This window comes from Podarcis filfolensis, assembly GCF_964270895.1.
Source record: "Podarcis filfolensis genome assembly, chromosome: 7".
In the NCBI taxonomy this organism is placed as follows: domain Eukaryota; kingdom Metazoa; phylum Chordata; class Lepidosauria; order Squamata; family Lacertidae; genus Podarcis; species Podarcis filfolensis.
The window spans coordinates 53,764,467-53,784,785 of record NC_139603.1 but is presented as its reverse complement, the minus strand read 5'-3'; the positions used below and the strand labels follow the sequence as shown (position 1 = coordinate 53,784,785).

The 20,319-nt window shown below is 39.9% G+C and overlaps 3 protein-coding genes across 3 annotated transcripts in view; 2 read left to right on the top strand and 1 right to left on the bottom strand.

Annotated features, from left to right (window-relative positions):
• LOC310766618 (uncharacterized protein) overlaps nucleotides 1-16,910 on the bottom strand; it is a 17,884-nt gene extending 974 nt beyond the window's left edge. Inside the window, exon 1 of the mRNA XM_083623081.1 lies at nucleotides 14,228-16,910. Coding sequence (XP_083479207.1) covers nucleotides 14,967-16,043 — 1,077 coding nt within the window. The 5' untranslated portion in view covers nucleotides 16,044-16,910 and the 3' untranslated portion in view covers nucleotides 14,228-14,966. The remainder of the gene's footprint in view (nucleotides 1-14,227) is intronic.
• LOC310766650 (DGAT1/2-independent enzyme synthesizing storage lipids-like) lies at nucleotides 61-8,985 on the top strand. The gene is made up of 4 exons (XM_083623142.1): nucleotides 61-451; nucleotides 2,030-2,090; nucleotides 2,571-2,710; nucleotides 8,788-8,985. The coding sequence occupies exons 1-4, from the start codon at nucleotides 227-229 to the stop codon at nucleotides 8,890-8,892; spliced, it is 531 nt and encodes a 176-aa protein (XP_083479268.1). The 5' UTR covers nucleotides 61-226; the 3' UTR covers nucleotides 8,893-8,985.
• Nucleotides 10,717-20,319, top strand: part of LOC310766632 (DGAT1/2-independent enzyme synthesizing storage lipids-like) — a 29,865-nt gene continuing 20,262 nt past the window's right edge. The window contains exon 1 of the mRNA XM_083623103.1: nucleotides 10,717-11,134. The gene's annotated coding sequence lies outside the window, so the exon portion shown is untranslated. The remainder of the gene's footprint in view (nucleotides 11,135-20,319) is intronic.

Genomic DNA, 20,319 nt, shown 5'->3' with positions numbered 1-20,319 from the left:
AGTGGCCACCTCAGCACTCAACCCCACTCAATGTGCTTTCCCAAAAAAAGCCTACTGTCAGAACCTCTGAGCAAAAGAGGAATTAGCCTAAAGTCCCCATCCATGAAAATCCTAGTTGAAATGTATTAGCAGAGAGCTATGCTTGTGATCCATAATAGTGCAATATCTTTGGAATAATGACACTTGTATTGAATCCACACTATTTCCTAAATAAGTTTCACATAAAATGCATTCTTCTATTTGGGGTTTATTTTTTCAGGGCTGCAGATGGTTTTTTTATGTGAGCGGGTTGAAATTTTACAAGAAAGCTGAAATTGTGGAAAAAATGAAGAAAGGCCATTTACTGGGCATTTCACCTGGTGGAGCTAGAGAAGCACTGTTTAGTCATGATTACGACATACTGTGGGAGAAACGCACAGGTTTTGCTCAGGCAGCTTTGGAGGCGAAAGTGGTGAGTGATCTTTGTGCAATTTGCATTGCCTTTACGAATATCCTAGATAAGACGTAATGTGTTGACATTCTTGATCCAGCATCCAAAAAAGTTGAGGATGGCAAATATCCTGTTTGGGGGTCAAATGAAAAACACCGATTTACTGGATCTAGAAGGGCACAATAATAGATATGGGTGGCACTCCTGCTTATGGTATAATAAGGTGAAAATACATAAAGGATTTACAAACCATATATTAGGGGTGTCCTGTATGAGGTATGGGACAAGAATAAAAATTTAGTAGAAAGAACTACACCTTGGTTGCTATCCCCGATAGATGTACTGACAATAAAAACGTTAAATATGGAAGGGAAGAGACTAACTTATGAAGATATTTTAGTGAAAGCTGAGAACGGGTGGAAGCTAAAACCATATGACAATATAAAAAGTGCTTTTATGGGATGGATACAAAATCACCAGGTGAATGGTTTATTAAAAGAGGATAAGAAATTGGGATTTAGCGGGGGGGGGGGGGTCAAGATACCAAATTGAAATTTTAGAAGGCAGAACAAAACTATCTAAAATGTATGAACATTTATTGGAATGGGATACCAAAGATGAACTAATAAAAGAAGTAATGATAAAATGGGCAGTAGATTTCGGTTATAACATTGACTACGACAAATGGGTAAGACTATGGAATGAAGGTATGAGATTCACAGCGTGTTCCACTCTAAAAGAAAACCTAAGTAAAATGATGTATTGGTGGTATATAACCCCGAGTAAATTGGCAAAAATGTATAAAATGCGAGGTAGAGCCTGCTGGAAGTGTACATTAAAGGATGGAGAATTTTTCGACATGTGGTGGACATGCGAAAAAATGAAAAAGTTTTGGGATATGATATACAATGAAATGATTTTCCCCCCCCAAATATACATTCCCAAAGAAACCAGAGGCTTTTTTATTAGGGATAATAGGAGATGAAGTGAGAAAAGAAGACTGCAAATTATTCTTGTATGCCACGACTGCCGCAAGGATTCTTGTGGCCCAAAAGTGGAAATCCCTAGAGTTACCAACCCTAATGGAGTGGCAGACGAAATTATTCGAGTATACTGAATTGGCAAAAATGAGTTATAAAATTCGAGACCAAAAAGTGACAAAGTTTGAGGAGGAGTGGGGTAAATTTGTTGTGTATATATGAAATAACTGTAGAAGTTTAAAAACTGTAGCAGGGCTAACATGATGTATATAGAATGTAATTAAGAATCTGCAGGAATGGATGTAAACTGGGAAAACCAAAGCAGGGAAGGAGGGAAGTCGGGGCGCGAAATTGCGCAGGGTAAATAAGAAGATAAAAAAGGTTGAATGTTAAAGTTAAAGTTTTATTTAATTTTGTTTTTGAAAATCAAAAAAAGTAATTAAAATAAATAAATAAAGCCAAATACATTATCATTTATGAGTTGCTTCGCATTATAATCCCAGATGTGAAGCATTCTTCGTAGTCCATAACAAAAATAAAGGCAGGATGGTTGGGACAAAATAATTATCCAGTCCTCACCTTTCTTTTCATATTTGTTTCATCTTTTTTTTTTTTTTAGCCCATCATCCCTATTTTTACACAAAACAGTTGTGAAGCATACAGGACCATTGGAAAGACAAGTAAGTTAAATACCTTGGTTGATCAAGAGATCTCAGGCAATATACATTTTAATAATATAGAATGATATTTTAAAAAGAATATCTATTTACTACTCACTGATAGATTTTATTCCATGTACACTTATCTGCAATGTTGTGCTGCCTGCCTCAGTACTGAGCGAACATGCCCTTGCTTAGTTTTCTATTAGATTTAACAGAAAGCTATAATCGATAAATGTGGGAGCAACCCTAACATGGAGGGGAAGTGAACAGGAAACATACCATATTCTGCAGTCTATTGTACACAACTTATGACTGATTGCAAAGAGCTGAGAAGAGCTGACTGAATATCTTATATCTCTTTTCCCAAGCACTCACTTTATTTAACTCTTCCTCTCTGGGATGTATTTATTGCAATTGCTAAACACTGAGAATGTCAACTAATTTCAAATTTGATATGGTGTCACTTTACTTCAGAATCTTCTTCCATTTCATATACAGGGCTGACAAAATGGCTGTATGATAAAACTCGATGTATGTTTCTTCCCATTTACGGAGGGTTTCCAGTGAAATTGAGGACATTTATTGGAGAACCCATCCCATATGATCCAAATATAACAGCTGTAGAGCTGGCTCAAAGAGTAAGTTAACTCTAAACTTGGAAGTTTAAAAGGAGAATATTTCTTTTTTCTTTTTGTCTTTTAAAAAATATTTTTATTAAGCATATTTAACAAATCAAATTATAAATCAAATATAACCAATTACATTTCTCCCCTCCCTCTCCCGCCCTCCAGAGACCTTCAGCTCCCCTCTCTGATTTGTTCATACATATGATTCTCTGCATGTTGTAATTACCTTTTCTGTCATATGTTCTACTACTAAATTTGTGGATGTTTATTCAAAACCTGCCAAGGAGTCCAAATCCATTTGTTGTCTTTTTGAATAGTTTTGTAAATAGTTCCCATTCTTCCTTGAAGGCACGGTTGTCCTTCTCACGCAGTTTATGTGTTAACTTTGCTAACTCCGCATAGCTCATCAGTTTTTCTTGCCATTGTTCTTTCATTGAGATTTCCTCATTCTTCCATTCTTGTGCTAACAAGACTCTTGCCTCTGTTTTAGCATACATCAATAAGTTCTTTGTTTTTCTTGGCAGGTGTTGTCCTAAAATCCCTAACAAAAATGCTTCTGGTTTTTTTACAAATGTCATTTTGAACACTTTTTCAATTCATTGTATATCACCTCCCAATTTTTTAAAAAACTTATCTACATTCCCACCACATATGATACAAAGTACCTTCTTTTTCTTTACATTTCCAACATGTATTTGACCCAGTTTTATACATTTTTGCCATTTTTACTGGTGTAATATACCATCTATACATTATGTTCATATAATTTTTTTTCAAAAGAGAACAATCTGTAAATTTCAAATCTACCTTCCACAGCTTTTCCCAATCCTTAAATTGTATATTTTGTCCTATGTCTTGTGCCCATTTAATCATGACTGATTTAACCTCCTTATCTTTCGTTTCCCATTCTAGCAGAATACTATATGCTTTCTTCAATAACTTCACTTCTTCTATAACCTCCTTTTGGAATCTAGAGATTGTATAGCTAAACCCTTTGTCTGTAATGCAACCAACTCTGCACATGATTTTTAATGTCCTCATAATCTTTTAATTTCCATTTTCCTTCTTGGTCTCTCAGTAGGTCTCTATATGTGGGCCACTTTCCCCTTTTGCCAAGCAGTTTGAGTAACAAAGCTTCAAATTGGTGATAACCACCAAGGTGTTTTTTGTTCTATTAAATCTTTGTACCTCTCCCACACCCTCATTAATAATCTTCTAATTATGTGATTGTAAAATCCTTTATGTACTTTCCCTTTCCCATACCATAAGAATGCATGCCATCCATATCTGTTATCATGACCTTCCAAATCTAATGCTTCTTCCCTTTCCAGTTTTATCCAGTCCCTAATCCAGACCAAACATGCAGCCTCATAATACAGTTTAAAATCTGGGAGGGCAAAGCCTCCTCTATCTTTTATATCTGTAAGTATCTTATGTTTAATCCTTGGCCTTTTGCCCCCCAGATAAACTCCCACCCCCCAATTTTTTTAAATTAATTTTTCCACAGTTATAACAAATATAACATAGAAAAGAGAAAAAACATACAAAAGAAAACATTAAAATACTAAAAAAGCAAAACAAAAAAATTAAACCACATATTACTTGTGAAACCCAATTTATCTTTAATTGTTAACTGACTTCCTCGGATCCCTCCTATCTGAATTTCATTGTATCACCTTATAACAGCTCTCCAATATCATTTTTCTACTAAAATTAATTCTGTCATATCAATTAACTATCTTCTTTCATGTCTTAATATTCCAAATCCAAATTAGTTACAATTCAATCTTATTTTAATCCTAGCTCTATTTGGTACTTTCAAGTGACTACTAGTTAAATTAAATTAAATTAAATTAAATAAATAATCCTTAAATTTCTTCCAATCTTCTTGGTGATCCTCTTCTTTCTGGCCGCGGATTCTTCCAGTCAGGTCAGCTAGCTCCCAAAAATCCAGCATCTTCATCTGCCATTCTTCCACCGTTGCGATGTCTTGGGATTTCCATTTTTTGGCTAATAACAATCTTGCCGCTGTGGTTGCATACAAAAATAATCTAACATCTTTTTTGGGTAATTCCAATCCTATTATTCCAAGTATTACTGGGGTTAAGTACCATCTATACATCATTTTCATGACGTTTTCTTTTAATACAGTACATGCAGTAAACTTAACCCGTTTCTTCCACAACCTTTCCCAATCTTCCAACATTATATTGTGTCGAACATCTCTTGCCCAATCAATCATAACAGATTTAACTTGTTCATCCTTCGTATGCCACTCCAAAAGCAGATTATACAGTTTAGATAAATTTTTAACTTTAGTATCTAACAACTCCGTTTCCAGTTTGGTTTTTTCTAAAAGTCTTATTCAGCTCACGGCTTCGGGCAGTGGTAGCTGTTTTCACTTTTATTCCAGCGGAAAGGAACCAACCTCCGTGTTTAAGTCCCTTCCTGTCAAATTAAATGTCCAAATTTTAAGTCCTTTTTACTGAAGATTTCCTAAATTTATTTTGAGAAATTGGCCGCTCACAAATGCCGGACTCGGAGCTTCACGCAATGAAGAAAGCGAGTTGATTCCAAAGTGCCCACGACTCCAACCCCGCTCGCTCTCGGGGCTCTTTACAAGAGCTTACCGGGGAGCGGGGGAAGTCGTTCTGGGCACCCGCAGAAACACCAGATCTTCAGAATGCTCAATCTGAGGTTTTTTTCGGGGTACCGCAACACTCACGGTCTCCCCAGCCTTCAATGCACCGGGGCTCTTTCAGCCAAAAGAACTCCCCTCCGCCATAACCGGGCAACCAACCGGAAGTCAACTTAGAGATATCTTTTTGCCATCTTTTGAGGCAATCATCCTTAACCATTACTGGGACTGTCTGGAAGAGAAAGAGCATTTTTGGCAACACATTCATTTTTACCGCTGCAATTCTTCCTAGTAGGGAAAGGTTCATTCTACTCCATATTTCTAAATTCCTCTTTATCTCAGACCATACTTTTTCATAATTGTCTTTATACATGTTTATATTTCTTGTAGTTAACCATATCCCTAAATATTTTACTTTTTTATGGATTTCTATCTCAATACTTTGCACCAAATCTTTTTTCTCTTCCTCTTTTAAATTTTTAACTAATAATTTAGTTTTATTTCTATTTAATTTGAATCCTGCCACTTCCCCAAATTCTTGAATTTTCTCTATTACTCTAGGAAGAGAATTTTTTGGATCTTCTACTGTGATTATCATAGAATCATAGAATCATAGAATCATAGAGTTGGAAGAGACCACAAGGGCCATCGAGTCCAACCCCCTGCCAAGCAGGAAACACCATCAGAGCACTCCTGACATATGGTTGTCAAGCCTCTGCTTAAAGACCTCCAAAGAAGGAGACTCCACCACACTCCTTGGCAGCAAATTCCACTGTCGAACAGCTCTTACTGTCAGGAAGTTCTTCCTAATGTTTAGGTGGAATCTTCTTTCTTGTAGTTTGGATCCATTGCTCCGTGTCCGCTTCTCTGGAGCAGCAGAAAACAACCTTTCTCCCTCCTCTATGTGACATCCTTTTATATATTTGAACATGGCTATCATATCACCCCTTAACCTCCTCTTCTCCAGGCTAAACATGCCCAGCTCCCTTAGCCGTTCCTCATAAGGCATCGTTTCCAGGCCTTTGACCATTTTGGTTGCCCTCCTCTGGACACGTTCCAGTTTGTCAGTTTGCTGGTGATTACTAAATCACCAGCAAAGGCTTTCAGCTTAAATTCACCCCCCCGCCCCAGTTTTTAACCCTTTAATCTCTTTGACAGTGCTTATATTTCTTGCACGTACTTCCAGGACCAGGATGAACAATAGCGATGACAACGGACATCCTTGCCTATAGTTCCTTTTTGTATTTTACATTAATTTGTTATCACCTGATTTACACTTAATTTTGCAGTTTGTTCTGAATATATTGCTTGTAACCCTTTAAAAAATTTATATCCACAATTAATTTCTTCAAGTATTTTTTTCATGAAGTCCCAGGAAATAATAATAATAATAATAATAATAATAATAATAATAATAATAATAATAATTTTGTATCCCGCCCATCTGGCTGGGTTTCCCCAGCCACTCTGGGCAGCTTCTAACAAAGTATTATAATACAGTGGAAACATTGTCAAAAGCTTTTTCGGCACCTATAAACATCATTGCTGCTTTTTTTCCATTTTTTACCTCCAGGTATTCTATCACATTCAAAATATTTCTTATATTCTCTTTCATTTGTCTGCCTGGAAAAAACCCTGCCTGATGTTGATGTATATATTCACCTAAGATTTTTTTCATCCTATTCGCTAATATGTTTGCAAATAATTTATAACCATTATTTAATAATGAAATAGGCCTGTAATTTTTTATTTCCATTAAATCCGAATCTTGTTTTGGGATCAATGTTATATAAGCTTCTTTCCATGTTCCGGGGATTTCACCTGGCATTAAGATCTCATTCATCAAATCTTTCAATGGATTTACTAATGGTTCACTTAACTTTTCATAATATTTTGCCGTTAATCCACCTGGTCCTGGAGACTTACCACTTTTTGTCCAATTTATTGCATCTAAAACTTCTTGAGCTGTTATTTGAGTATTTAAGGACACAAATTGTTCCTCTTTTATTTTTGGCAGATTACTATTTTTTACAGTATATATTCCTCTATTTTAAAACTCCTTTCCTTTCCTTTCTTATACAGTTTTGAGAATCATTTCACAAATACTTCTCTTATTTCCTTCATCTTCTCTGTAATTTTCCCATTATATTAATTTTGCTTATAAAATTTCTTTGTTCACTTTTTTTCAATTGCCACACTAACAATTTTCCTGATTTATTGGCGTGTTCAAAATATGTCTGCTTCATTTTTTTATCTTCCAACTAATTTCTTCATTGACTGTCATAGAGTACTGAGTTTGTGATATTCTAATAATAATAATATAATATAATATAATAAAAGCAGAATATTTCTTTTCCTCTTGGTTTCTCTCTCTTTCAGCACTAAACTGTATTGTACATATTGATTTCTTCATTCTATATGACCTGATATAGGGTTCATTATATATACCTTTGTGCATTATGCCCAACACTCAATTTTCCCTCTCCTTTACTTGTTGAGACTAATTAAATGGGAAAAACTATATGGTACAAAGAGAGATCTGCTCATGCAATGGGACTTCTTCTTCCCACTATGTTAGGGTTGACTATACAAAATACATTCTGGAGGTTTATATCAATAATCAAATAATAGATCTTATTCTAATTGCACCTGATAAAAATTTTGGTCAATCGCATAAAAAGTTGTTGAGCTGAGCTTCTTTGGGGCCACTGATCAACTGCCCTCTTGCGCCCTTCCCAAACTGCCCACACGTGCGAAACAGAGCCCACACCACACAAGACGGAGTCCAAGCAAAGGAAGACTTGGGAAGCTGACTCCCAAAGGGGAGGAACATGTAGGGTCCTGGTGGCTGATGGGAACAGGGTTGGAACATTGTTTAGTATGCCTGATCCTTCTCCAAGCACTTTCTCCTTGTTTTCTTGCTGCATAAAGTTTCAGGTTTTCATTGCCTGTTTAAAGGGGCAGATAAGAAATTTCTTTCTGCGAGGGGTTATGCCTTGGTTGTCCTGAGGTTCGCTCCTTTTATCTTACATTGTAACAACCATGCAAGGTAGCTACTGTGTACAAAGCAGCTCAAGGCACATATGTTTGATTGTTTCTCTGCCATTCTCATACAGTGCTCTTGGTAAACATAAAGAGAGTGGGCTGGATTCACTGAGAGATGAGCAGTTTCCTGGTGGGGTTCCTCACCCTGGCTGCTCTGGCCCACCCCTCCATGTTGAAGAAGCCACTTTTGAGGATTGAGAGACAAGGACTATCATGCAACACATCTCAGTATACAAAGACATTTGCATGAAAGAAGTTACATATTGTGCTTCTATAGCTGGTATAAATGGGTTGCCTCTGGTTCTGATCCCTTTACCTTTTTCCTCACAGATATTAATAACTGTGAATACCTATTTTGCAATCTATTACTCTAACACAATGTATTCCTCTGGTTTTCTTTCAATAGGTGAAGATTGCACTTGAAAATCTTCGGGATAAACACCAAAAAAGGCCAGGAAATATATTAAGAGCTCTTTCAGAACGATTTGATAAGCATTACAAAGCTAACTAGTCCATATAAAATAGTTGCAGTGTTTATGAGAAGGTGTCTGTAATAGGAAGCATTAATAATTATGTTATTAAAGCTAAGTTGATATACACAGAATTGTGCTGGACTGTTTATTAATTATCTGGAAGGGTCCCTAGCTCAGTAGCTCAGCTCCTGCTGTGTGTGCAGAAGGTCCTACGTTTTTGAAGACATACAAGTGCTTTCCTGCCCTATCCTGCAATACACCCAGAATGCCCCTTCTGGGGGAACTTGCACTAATAGAGGCAGAATCAAAGAGTATAACGGGAAGGCGAGTGTTTAACTGAAACATGAAATAATATTACATGTGAAAGAGTAATGTCTATAAATTACCTGTATTAAAACAGTGGCACTTCTTTTATGTTTATAAAAGGGTGCTCCAAGATTTGAGCCCTATAATGCAAATCATTTTAAACTTATAGCAAGAAAAGTAGAGAAAACAAAAAGATAGCTGGAATTCGTGACTGATCTAACGAAAACAGCGAACTCAACTATGAATCTGGGTCTGGTGCCCGCCCCGCAGTAGCACCCTCCCCCCCCCCCCCGTTGAACACCCTCTTATCAGATATCAAATAGATAAATAACTACACAACTTTCTGAAGACATCTGAAGGCAATCCTGCATCAGGACGTTTTTAATTGATGATGTGTTGCTGTGGTTTTTTGTGTTCTAAGCCGCCCAGAGTGACTGGAGCAACCAGGCTTTCACACACACACACACACACACACGCACACACACACACACACACACAATATCTTCTTTATCTTTTAGCTCCTGAAAGACTCAAGTTCCCATCTTAGCTGATTTCTTTCTTCCATAGCCTCAGTTATGAATACCAGAGTAGGCTGATCAGGATTCAAGAATTTTTTGGCCATTTGTTTCTGAAGATGATGTATGGCCCGGTGAACAAAGGCCAAGCTTTTGATCTGAAAATCATTGGGTGTGTTGAGGAATGTTATTACAGAGCTCGGAGGCAGATATTCTTTATGACGCCTCACAGTATTATGGTTATTTGCAAGGTGTCATGGATGTAGATTGTGCCATGGAAATAATAATTTGGTGAAGTTTAGTCACAGTGTGCTTCTTAGTCTTTAAATGGTTTATTTAATTTATTTAGATTTATATCCTGCTTTTTGACAAAATTCCTCAAAGTGACTAGTTCCTTTTACTAAAATAATGATGCTAGAATAATAGAACCTGGAGAAATATCTACAGAAAATATCCAATTAAGCAGTCATGGGAAATCAATCATACTTCTTGCAATTTTTATGTGGTATTCATCCATTATTGTAATCCTGATAGCATCATTGACTGAAGTTCTCACTGCCCACATAGTGAGAGTTTCAACAATGCAGGGTGGATATCAACTTAATGGGGTATGCCAGCCCATTTCAAAACCACGCCAGCTTAGTTGGAGGTGTGGGTGTACCTAGCAATTAAGGAGGCATAGCAACTGCAGAAGCCATTTTCTTACACGCCACTGTATGGCAAAGTATGTCAACCTAGAATTTCTAGAGCTCCTGAGAAAGCAAAGCATACTGCAGGAGCAACGAGTGAAGAAGCTTTTTGATGAGCTGCCTGCAGAAAAATCAGCATGGCAGAATTTAACCAAACAATCAAACATATGGTATTGGAGATCTTAGACAATGCCTAGAGCACAAGTAGCTGGTCAAGTTTATTAGAGTAGGATTGATTACTGAGGATGATTACTTGAGATTCAGTATTCAAACCTAGTAGGTCTTAATGGAATCCACATACGCATGCTGCTGTAGAATAAAATGGCAGGTCCAATCGAAGAGCTTTTACAGTGCTAGGAATCAATATTGTAAACATGACATGTTACTAAGGTTTACATATTGCAGGATGATCCTTTTACATGCATATCTTGTCACAATTCCTACCTTTCCTCCTTAATCAATAACTGGTTTTCTGTGACCCAATATGTTATCGTGCAATATGACTGCTATTGTAGGTGTGATCCCTTAAGTTATCCTTAATTACAAATGGCCACAACTTCCAAGTAGCAGGCACTCTAAGCCTTCCCTCTTTTTCACAATACTTCATTTCTTCATACAGATGGCACACTCATCACAGTCACTTTAAGCTGCCACATAAAGGGTCATGTCTACATAGGGTTGGAGATTAGCCAACAAAATATTGTACCAGACAAGACTTCTGCTGCTCCCAGAGAGAGGTGACTGAATTAAAGGCAATTTAGACTTACCAGGTATGTAAGTAAAAGTTTTTGTTCAGTGAATCATAAAGTGTAGAGTTGGAAGGGGCTCCAAGGGTCATCTAGTCCTTCAACTTTACTTTGAAGCATCCTGCCTATGATGGATAAAAGATTGGATTTTGTTGAAAAATACAAAATTGTTAAACTTAGAAGGACATGATATACAGTTTGGGTGGCACGCCTGCCTATGGTATAGAAAAGCAAAAAATATAAAACTTTTACAAATCACATAATTAGAAAAAACCTATTTAGAGTGTGGAAAAAGTATAAAAATTTACTGGAAAGAAAAACACCACTATGGATATCCCCAGTAGAAGCTACGATCAGGAAAAAAACAAATATGGAAAAGCATTGGTTAACTTACAGTGAAATTTTAGAGTGACCTTTCTTTCATAGCAATAATTCTTCCTTATCAGTCACTATAATTTCATAGGACTGAGGATCAGAATTTCAGGCTTGAAGCACTGGAACAATAGTTGCCACAGTGAATCAGGCAGGACTGGACCTCTGAACCCCCCTCAGAGTCACAACAGCTACAAGTTTGGGTTGGCTACATAAGGATTGAAACAAAGGTATGGCTATTTATTTATGTAATAAGAAAAACAAAGCATTTTGTGAAGTATGAAACTAAGGTGGTTCTGTGAACTGCCCTGAGGCCTCCAGGTATAGGGTGGTATATAAATTCAATAAATAAATGATAAAATAAATAAATACTGTAAAACAGATTACAAAAGAAAGGGTCGGCTGGTAGTTGCATAAACACTATACATTTAATCCACATTTTAAGTACGCTTCTTATACAAAAGAAACCTGGAGAATGTTGTTTACACCTCACAGGGACACAATTAGCAACTATGTACACAAACGATGGAATATGCCAGCAAAGGATATGGTGATGGCTACTAATTTAGATGGACACTGTGGGAAACAGGATGGTCTAATACAGAAGCCTTTGGTCTGATCCATAGGACTCTTTATATGTTCTCAATGCTTCCCACAGGTCTCATGTTACTGTAAGTGTTGAAGCAACATATTAAACCATCCCAAGGGCTAAACCCCATATAAAAGCTTAAAGCAGACTAAAACAGCAAAACACAGTTTTAGCTCACTCAAAGACTGGGCAAAAATGTTTCCAGCTGTGCTCAAAAGGAAGCAAGGAAGGCACATTCCAGGAGAGGAGAAATCCCTTCATTCATTAAGGGACCACCACAGAGAAAGTCTTGATCCGTGTGGATGACAACTTAGCATCCAGAATGCTGGAGCATATTGTCGTTGTTGTTTAGTCATTTAGTGGTGTCCGACTCCTCGTGACCCCATGGACCAGAGCATGCCAGGCACTCCTGTCTTCCACTGTCTCCCGCGATTCGGTCAGACTCATGCTGGTAGCTTCGAGAACACTGTCCAACCATCTTGTCCTCTGTCATCTCCTTCTCCTTGTGCCCTCAATCTTTCCCAACATCAGGGACTTTTCCAGGGAGTCTTCTCTTCTCATGAAGTGGCCAAAGTATTGGAGCCTCAGCTTCAGGATCTGTCCTTCCAGTGAGCACTCAGGGCTGATTTCCTTAAGAATGGATAGGTTTGATCTTCTTGCAGTCCATGGGACTCTCAAGAGTCTCCTCCAGCTTCTTAATTCAAAAGCATATAACAGAGCTTTTAACCTGATCTTAAATTTAATTTTTTTTCTGAACCACACTGATTTCCTCCAGTAATGGTTGTGATATTTCTTTGTTTCATTTTGTATTATTTTCAGGTTACGAACTTACTGGTATAGAACATATCCCTAAAGGACCAGGGATTATTATTTATCATCATGGAGTTATGTCTATCAGCTATGTCTTATTCGTGGCTAGATATTTTTTAGAGACGGGGAGAGCATGCTTTTCATTAATGCATCATGTCGCGTATTGGATACCAGGTAAATCATTTAAATTTAAATCATGCTTTTTTACATAAAACATGTAAAATATGACATAAAACAATGCTATCAGCTATGAAAAAAATGCTATAAAATATAAAACTGTATATCAGGAAAGCAGGTAAAAACAACTGATAAATAAAATAGCAGCAACAGGTGAAATAGTTTAGTTAGTGCAGATGAAGGTACTTTCGCACCAAGTCTTTGCTAGTAAAAGAGAATGAATGCAGGATGAATAATTATTTCCAATTCACAACTGAGTCAGCAGAAATGGTCTCCATGAAGAAATGCTGTGCTTTTCTGTCTACATTCTTCCCCAGAGATCTAAAAACTGAGGAATCTGGATAATGTGTCATCTGATTCCTATGCTATAATAATAATAATAATAATAATTTGTTATTTATACCCCGCCCATCTGGCTGGGTTTCCTCAGCCTCTATGAGTGGCTTCCAACAAAGTATTAAAATACTGTAGTCTGTTAAACACGAAAAGCTTCCCTAAAAACAGGGCTGCCTTCAGATGTCTTCTAAAAGTCTGGTAGCTGTTTTTCTCTTTGACATCTGGTGGGAGGGCGTTCCACAGGGCAGGTGCCACTACCGAGAAGGCCCTCTGCTTGGTTCCCTGTAACTTGGCTTCTCACAGTGAGGGAACTGCCAGAAGGCCCTCAGCACTAGACCTCAGTGTCCGAGCAGAGCGATGGGGGTGGAGACGCTCCTTCAGGTATACTGGACCGAGGCCGTTTAGGGCTTTAAACACTTTTAATTGTGCTCTGAAACATACTGGGAGCCAATGTAGGTATTTCAAGACTGGTGTTATGTGGTCTCAGTGGACGCTCCCAGTCACCAGTCTAGCTGCCACATTCTGAATTAGTTGTAGTTTCCGGGTCACCTTCAAAGGTAGCCCCACGTAGAGCACATTGCAATAGTCCAAGCAGGAGATAACTGGAGCATGCACCACTCTGGCGAGACAGTCCGCGGGCAGATAGGATCTCAGCCTGCATACAGATGGAGCTGTTAAACAGCTGCCCTGGACACAGAATTGACCTGCACCTCCATGGACAGCTGTGAGTCCAAAATGACTCCCAGGCTGCGCACCTGGTCCTTCAGGGGACCGTTATCCCATTCAGGACCAGTGAGTCCTCCACACCCACCCGCCTCCTGTCCCCCTAAAACAGTACTTCTGTCTTGTCAGGATTCAACCTCAATCTGTTAGCTGCCATCCATCCTCCAACCACCTCCAGACACTCACACAGGACCTTCATCGCCTTCACTGGTTCACTGGTTGAAAGAGGTAGAGCTGGGTACCATCTGCATATTGATGAACACCCAACCCAAACCCCCTGATGGCTGCATGTAGATGTTAAAAAGCATGGGGGAGAGGACAGAACCCTGAGGCACCCCACAAGTGAGAGCCCAGGGGTCTGAACACTCATCCCCTACCACCACTTGCTGAACACGGCCCAGGAGGAGGGAGCGGAACCACTGTATAACAGTGCCCCAGCTCCCAGCCCTTCTAGACAGTCCAGAAAGATGTTATGGTTGATGGTACCAAAAGCCGCTGAGAGATCCAGCAGAACTAGGAAACAGCTCTCACCTTTGTCCCTAGCCTGCCAGAGACCATCGACCAAGGCAGTTTCAGTCCCATGATGAAGCCTGAATCCTGACTGGAAGGGATCCAAATGGTCCGCTTCTTCCAGGCATGCCTGAAGTTGTTCAGCAACCACTCGCTCAATCACCTTGCCCAAGAGTGGAAGATTTGAGACTGCATGATAGTTGGCCATATTGGCTGGGTCTAGAGTTGCTTTTTTAAAGAAGCGGTTTAATGACCACCTCTTTCAGCAGGTCTGGGAAGGCTCCCTCACAGAGAGAAGCATTCACCACCCCGCAAAGCCCATCGCCCAGCCCTTCCCAACTAGCTTTTATAAGGATCAAGGAGACAGGTAGTTGGTTTCACTCGTCTAAGCAGCCTGTCCACATCCTCAGAGGTAACAGATTGGAATTGATCCCATGCAACATGACTAGACAGGACTCTAGCACTCTCCCGCCCCGGCTCTGCTCCCACGGTGGAGTCTACCTTTTCCTGAATCTGAACAACTTTACCTGCAAAAAACTTTGCAAAATCATTGCAGGAGATCATGTGGCCCGTACTGTGCCCCGATGGAGCAGGTGGTTCCGCTAAATTGCAAACCACCTGAAAAAGTCTCCTGCTGCTGTTTTCTGCAGATGCAATAGAGGCGGTGAAGAAAGTATTATTCGCCGTTGCTATCGCCACTTGGTAGACTCGATACTGAGCTCTAACCCTTGTCCGGTCAGCTTCAGAATGAGTTATCCGCCACCGGCACTCTAGTCGTCTCAGCGATTGTTTCATTGCCCTCAGATCCGTGGAAAACCACAAGGCTGTCCAGGCTCCATGCAATCGGAGAGGGCACTTCGGAACCAAACAGTCAATAGCCCTAGTTAACTCCACATTCCAGCGGGCCACCAGGGAATCAGCTGAAAGGCTATCAACAGGGGATAAAGCATCCCCTACCACTCTTTGGAAGCCATTTGGATCCATTAAGTGGTGGGGGCAGAACATCTGAATCAGTCCCACCTCTCCGCAGAGGGGAAGGGTTGCGGAGAAGTCCAGTTGCACCAGGAAGTGATCTGACCATGGCACTTCATTAGTTTCACTTTTACTTATTGTCAGATCACCAACATCCATAGAGGTGAACACCAGGTCTAAGGCATGTCCGCGACTATAAGTTGGGCCAGACTTATTCAGGGACAGCCCCACAGAGGCCATGCTTTCCACGAAGTCCTGAGTGGCCCCTTGTAAGGTCATGTCAGCATGGATGTTCAAATCCCCTAGGACAACCAAACTAGGTGTCTCCAGGAGAACATCTGCCATGACCTGAAGCAGCTCGGGCAGGGAATCCTTGGTGCAGCGGGGAGGTTGGTACACCAAAAGGAATCCTGTACTGCCCCTATTGCCCAACCTCCAGTACATGCACTCAGAGAACTAGGTCTTCCCAATAGGATGCCTGGTGCAAATTAATGACTTCCTAAAAATCACTGCATACCCCCCCTCCCCACCAAAGGGCCTGTTGCACAAGCCAGATCAAGTCCTCCATCCATGTTCAAGTCATGGATGGCAGTGGTCTTATGCTTCATTGACCAGGCATTGCACAGCACCACCTTCAGGTCAAGTGGGTATCCCTGCTGATTCCAGTATCAATCTGGACAAGACCAGACCCGGAGGCAGGGATAGTCCTCAAATAATGACTAAACCTGCCTCCTCGGTAATGACTACAAGCTCTCATGTAATAATTGCTGCTCACTTTAATGTCAGAATACGACAAGGCTTAGGCTTTGGGGTCTCTAAGTTTATGGTTTCCTCAAGTACAAAGAGTTTTGTAAAGTTCAGTCATTAGTAATGATGGAATATTCCTTACTGGAAAGAACAATGCAAAGTATGGGATTCTGCTTGGGAGCATCTGCACTAGCAAACCACCTGCGCAAAATCCTCTGTATTCAAACACCACTGGATGGCAGCTGGGACGGGGTGGGAGCTACAGCTAAGGAAAAGGGCAGAAGCCCAAGTGAAGCTCCAAAGACATGCTTTCACAGCAAGTCCAACCTATCTCCAAATCTGCACACAGATCCCAGAAAACATGGCCCCACCCAAACACATGGCCTATCAAGCACTCCCACACACAGCTTTTATGCCCCCATGTGACACTGCAATCAAACACATGTGGCACCCTTGCTGTAGTGTTCATGGCCCTCCACTGCCACTCCCCCCACATCATCTTCCTCTGCATGCACACATCAGCCACACCAGGAAACTATGACATCACAGAAAGGTAATTTAAAGGAAGGAATTTCAGAAATAGACTGGAAAGAGAAGCTGCTGAATTGCAACTCATTACCAAACTTAAAACCATGGAGAGACCTGGTCTGAACAAAGGCATTGGATTCTTATCTCATTATACATGACAAAGCCATTTTTCACCTTCTCACCCCTTGCTTTTTCCTGTAAGACCTATTGCAGTCATTAAGAGTCGTCAACAGGCTCATCACAGCTATCTGCCAACCACCCATTCCCACCACCCTTCTGAATAATACCCCTCCCCACCTTCTCACTATATAGAAGGATCTGGCAACTTCTGTTTCAGTGTATCTGAAGAAGTGTGCATGCACACGAAAGCTCATACCAAGAACTACCTTAGTTGGTCTTTAAGGTGCTACTGGAAGGAATTTTTTTTTTGTTTGTTTGTTTTAAAGGAAGGAAGGAAGGAGTCCAAATAGGCGCAGTAGCACAGAGTGCTGTTTGGAGTTTTTCCACTAGGTTAATTAATGCAGCATATAACCTCCACCCATATATCTGTGTACCAATCTCTGCTGGTGGAGGCATTTTTCTATCAGCATTGTCTCCTCTGTGCCATGCGTGTATCTCTCCCCCCCCCCGTGTGTGTATCTACTATATCCAAAAGCTCTGCACCCTAAAGGGATTGAAGGTTTGGATGGTGCAGCAAGGCACTTTGAGCTTTATTTTTATCATAATGCAAACTTGAATGTATTACAGACTTGACTTGAGGAACACATGTCTAAAAAGTGGCCACCGCAGCACTGAACCCCACTCAATGTGCTTTCCAAAAAAAGCCTACTGTCAGAACCTCTGAGCAAAAGAGCAATTAGCATAAAGTCCCCATCCATGAAATCCTTGTTAAAATGGATTGGCAGAGAGCTATGCTTGTGATCCATAATAGTGCAATATCTTTGGAATAATGACACTTGTATTGTATCCACACTACTTCCTAAATTTATTTCACATAAATACATTCTTCTATTTGGGGCTTATTTTTTCAGGGCTGCAGATGCTTTATTATGTGATCGGGTTGAAAAAGAAAGCTGAAATTGTGGAAATGATGAAGAAAGGCCATTTAATGGGCATTTCACCTGGTAGAGGTAGAGAAGCACTGTATAGTCACGATTACTGCATAATGTGGGGTAAACGCACAGGTTTTGCTCAAGCAGCTTTGGAGGCGAAAGTGGTGAGTGATCTTTGTGCAATTTGCATTGCCTTCATGATTATCCTAGATAAGACGTAATGTTTTGACATGGTTGATCCAGCATCCAAAAAAGCTGAGGATGGCAAATATCCTGTTTGGGGTCAAATGATATCTGGAGTGCCACAGGTCTCCCCACCACTGCTTTAAAACAAACCTACTGAAATTGGTGACATTTAAAAAGAAAACCTGCGTTTCCTTTTATCTTTCTTTTTTACATATAATTTTATTTTAAAAAATTGTTTTACTATTTAAAATACTCATTTTACATCCTTAAGATATCAATGACTTCCTTTCTTCTCCTTTGATAGTTCATTTTACTTATAATAAATCCCTGCATATTTTACAAAAACTATACTATTCAGTATTCCATTATTGAATCCATTAAAACATATTACACTGCAGAATTTATCTTAATGCTGCCAGTCATCATCTATTTCAAGATCCTTCTCATCATATGTCTGGAGCACTCAGTCTTTGATATTTCTACCAAACAATCTCCTGGAAATGTTTTCTTCTTAGCATACGGGGATTTAACCCTGAAAGCATGATCAACAGCTTGATGTACCTCCTGCTTTTGAGTCTCAAGAAGATTTGCAAGTGCCTCAATTATTTTATTCCTTATTGCTTCACCAGATTGCTGAGCAATAGATCTAAATCTTTATAGCATCTCTTTTTGCCTCAATTCAATTAAAGCCAAATTGTCTGCCAATAGTTCCTGAGATGCTATAGCTGCCGCCAGTTGAATCCAGGGGGGAGGAGTATAAAAGTTTGAATGCTTTTTCTTTCAAAAGAAAGTTTTCAAAGTTCTTATGCCCGTCCCCCTCCTTTTATTTCCGATGGCAGACTTTCTTTGTTTCCTTCAGTGCTTCAGCCATCTGGTACCCATGCAGGGTAGTCACCAATTCCAGAGAAGAGTCCCCTTTTGTTCTCCTGGAAGTTCGCCAAATAAATCCAAATGCCAAAGATACTTGAATAATAAATCCCTTTTTCCTTGGTTTTATTTTTTGTGAAATCTGCTGCTCGCTGCACATTGGAGCCCAGAGATCACAGCTTGACAGCCGGGTTAGGCCAGCACCAAATGGAACCTCAGACCCGTTGGGAACTCGCTTTTGACCTCCACAGGAGCCCTCAGAGTCCTGATCATCCCCAAGACCTTTTTAGGGTGCTCATTGCCTATGAGTTGCCCCCAAACTCCAAAAAGCACCGGCCGGTAGGCTGAACCTGGCTTCCTTTCCCCCTCAGGGCAAACCAGGAAATTCTTTCCCCCCCCCCTTAAATTCCTGAAAATCTGGAGGACAGCTTCTGAAGTTTCTTCATCTGAAATATCTGAATAGATGTGCCAGGAATTGTATGAGTTGCTTCTCATTATAATCCCAGATGTGAAGCATTCTTCGTAGTCCATAACAAAAATAAAGGCAGGATGGTTGGGACAAAATAATTATACAGCCCTCACCTTTCTTTTAATGTTTGTTTAATCTTTTATTTTTTTAACCCATCATCCCTATTTTTTACACAAAACAGTTGTGAAGCATACAGGACCATTGGAAAGACAAGTAAGTTAAATACCTTGGTTGATCAAGAGATCTCAGGCAATATACATTTTAATAATATAGAATGATCTTTTAAAAAGAATACCTATTTACTACTCACTGATAGATTTTATTACATGTACACTTATCTGCAATGCTGTGCTGCCTGCCTCAGTACTGAGTGAACATGCCCTTGCTTAGTTTTCTAGTAGATTTAACAGAAAGCTATAATCTACAACCCTAACATGGAGGGGAACTGAACAGGAAACATACCATATTCTGCAGTCTATTGTACACAACTTATGACTGATTGCAAAGAGCTGAGAAGAGCTGACTGAATATCTTGTACAGTGGTACCTCAGGTTAAGTACTTAATTGGTTCCGGAAGTCTGTACTTAACCTGAAGCGTTCTTAATCTGAAGCGGACTTTCCCATTGAAAGTAATGGAAAGTGGATTGATCCGTTCCAGATGATGAAAAAATACCTCCTAAAACAGCAATTTAACACAAATTTTACTGTTTCATGGATTCATCAACTTTACTGGAGCCCAGTCGCAGAGCCTCTGCAGCCACCATGGATGTCGGGGTTTGGATCCCGGCATTTGCGGAGCCCTGTAGGCACCGCGGATGTCAGGGCTAGGATCCCGGAATTCGCGGAGCCACTCTAGGCACCACAAATGCCA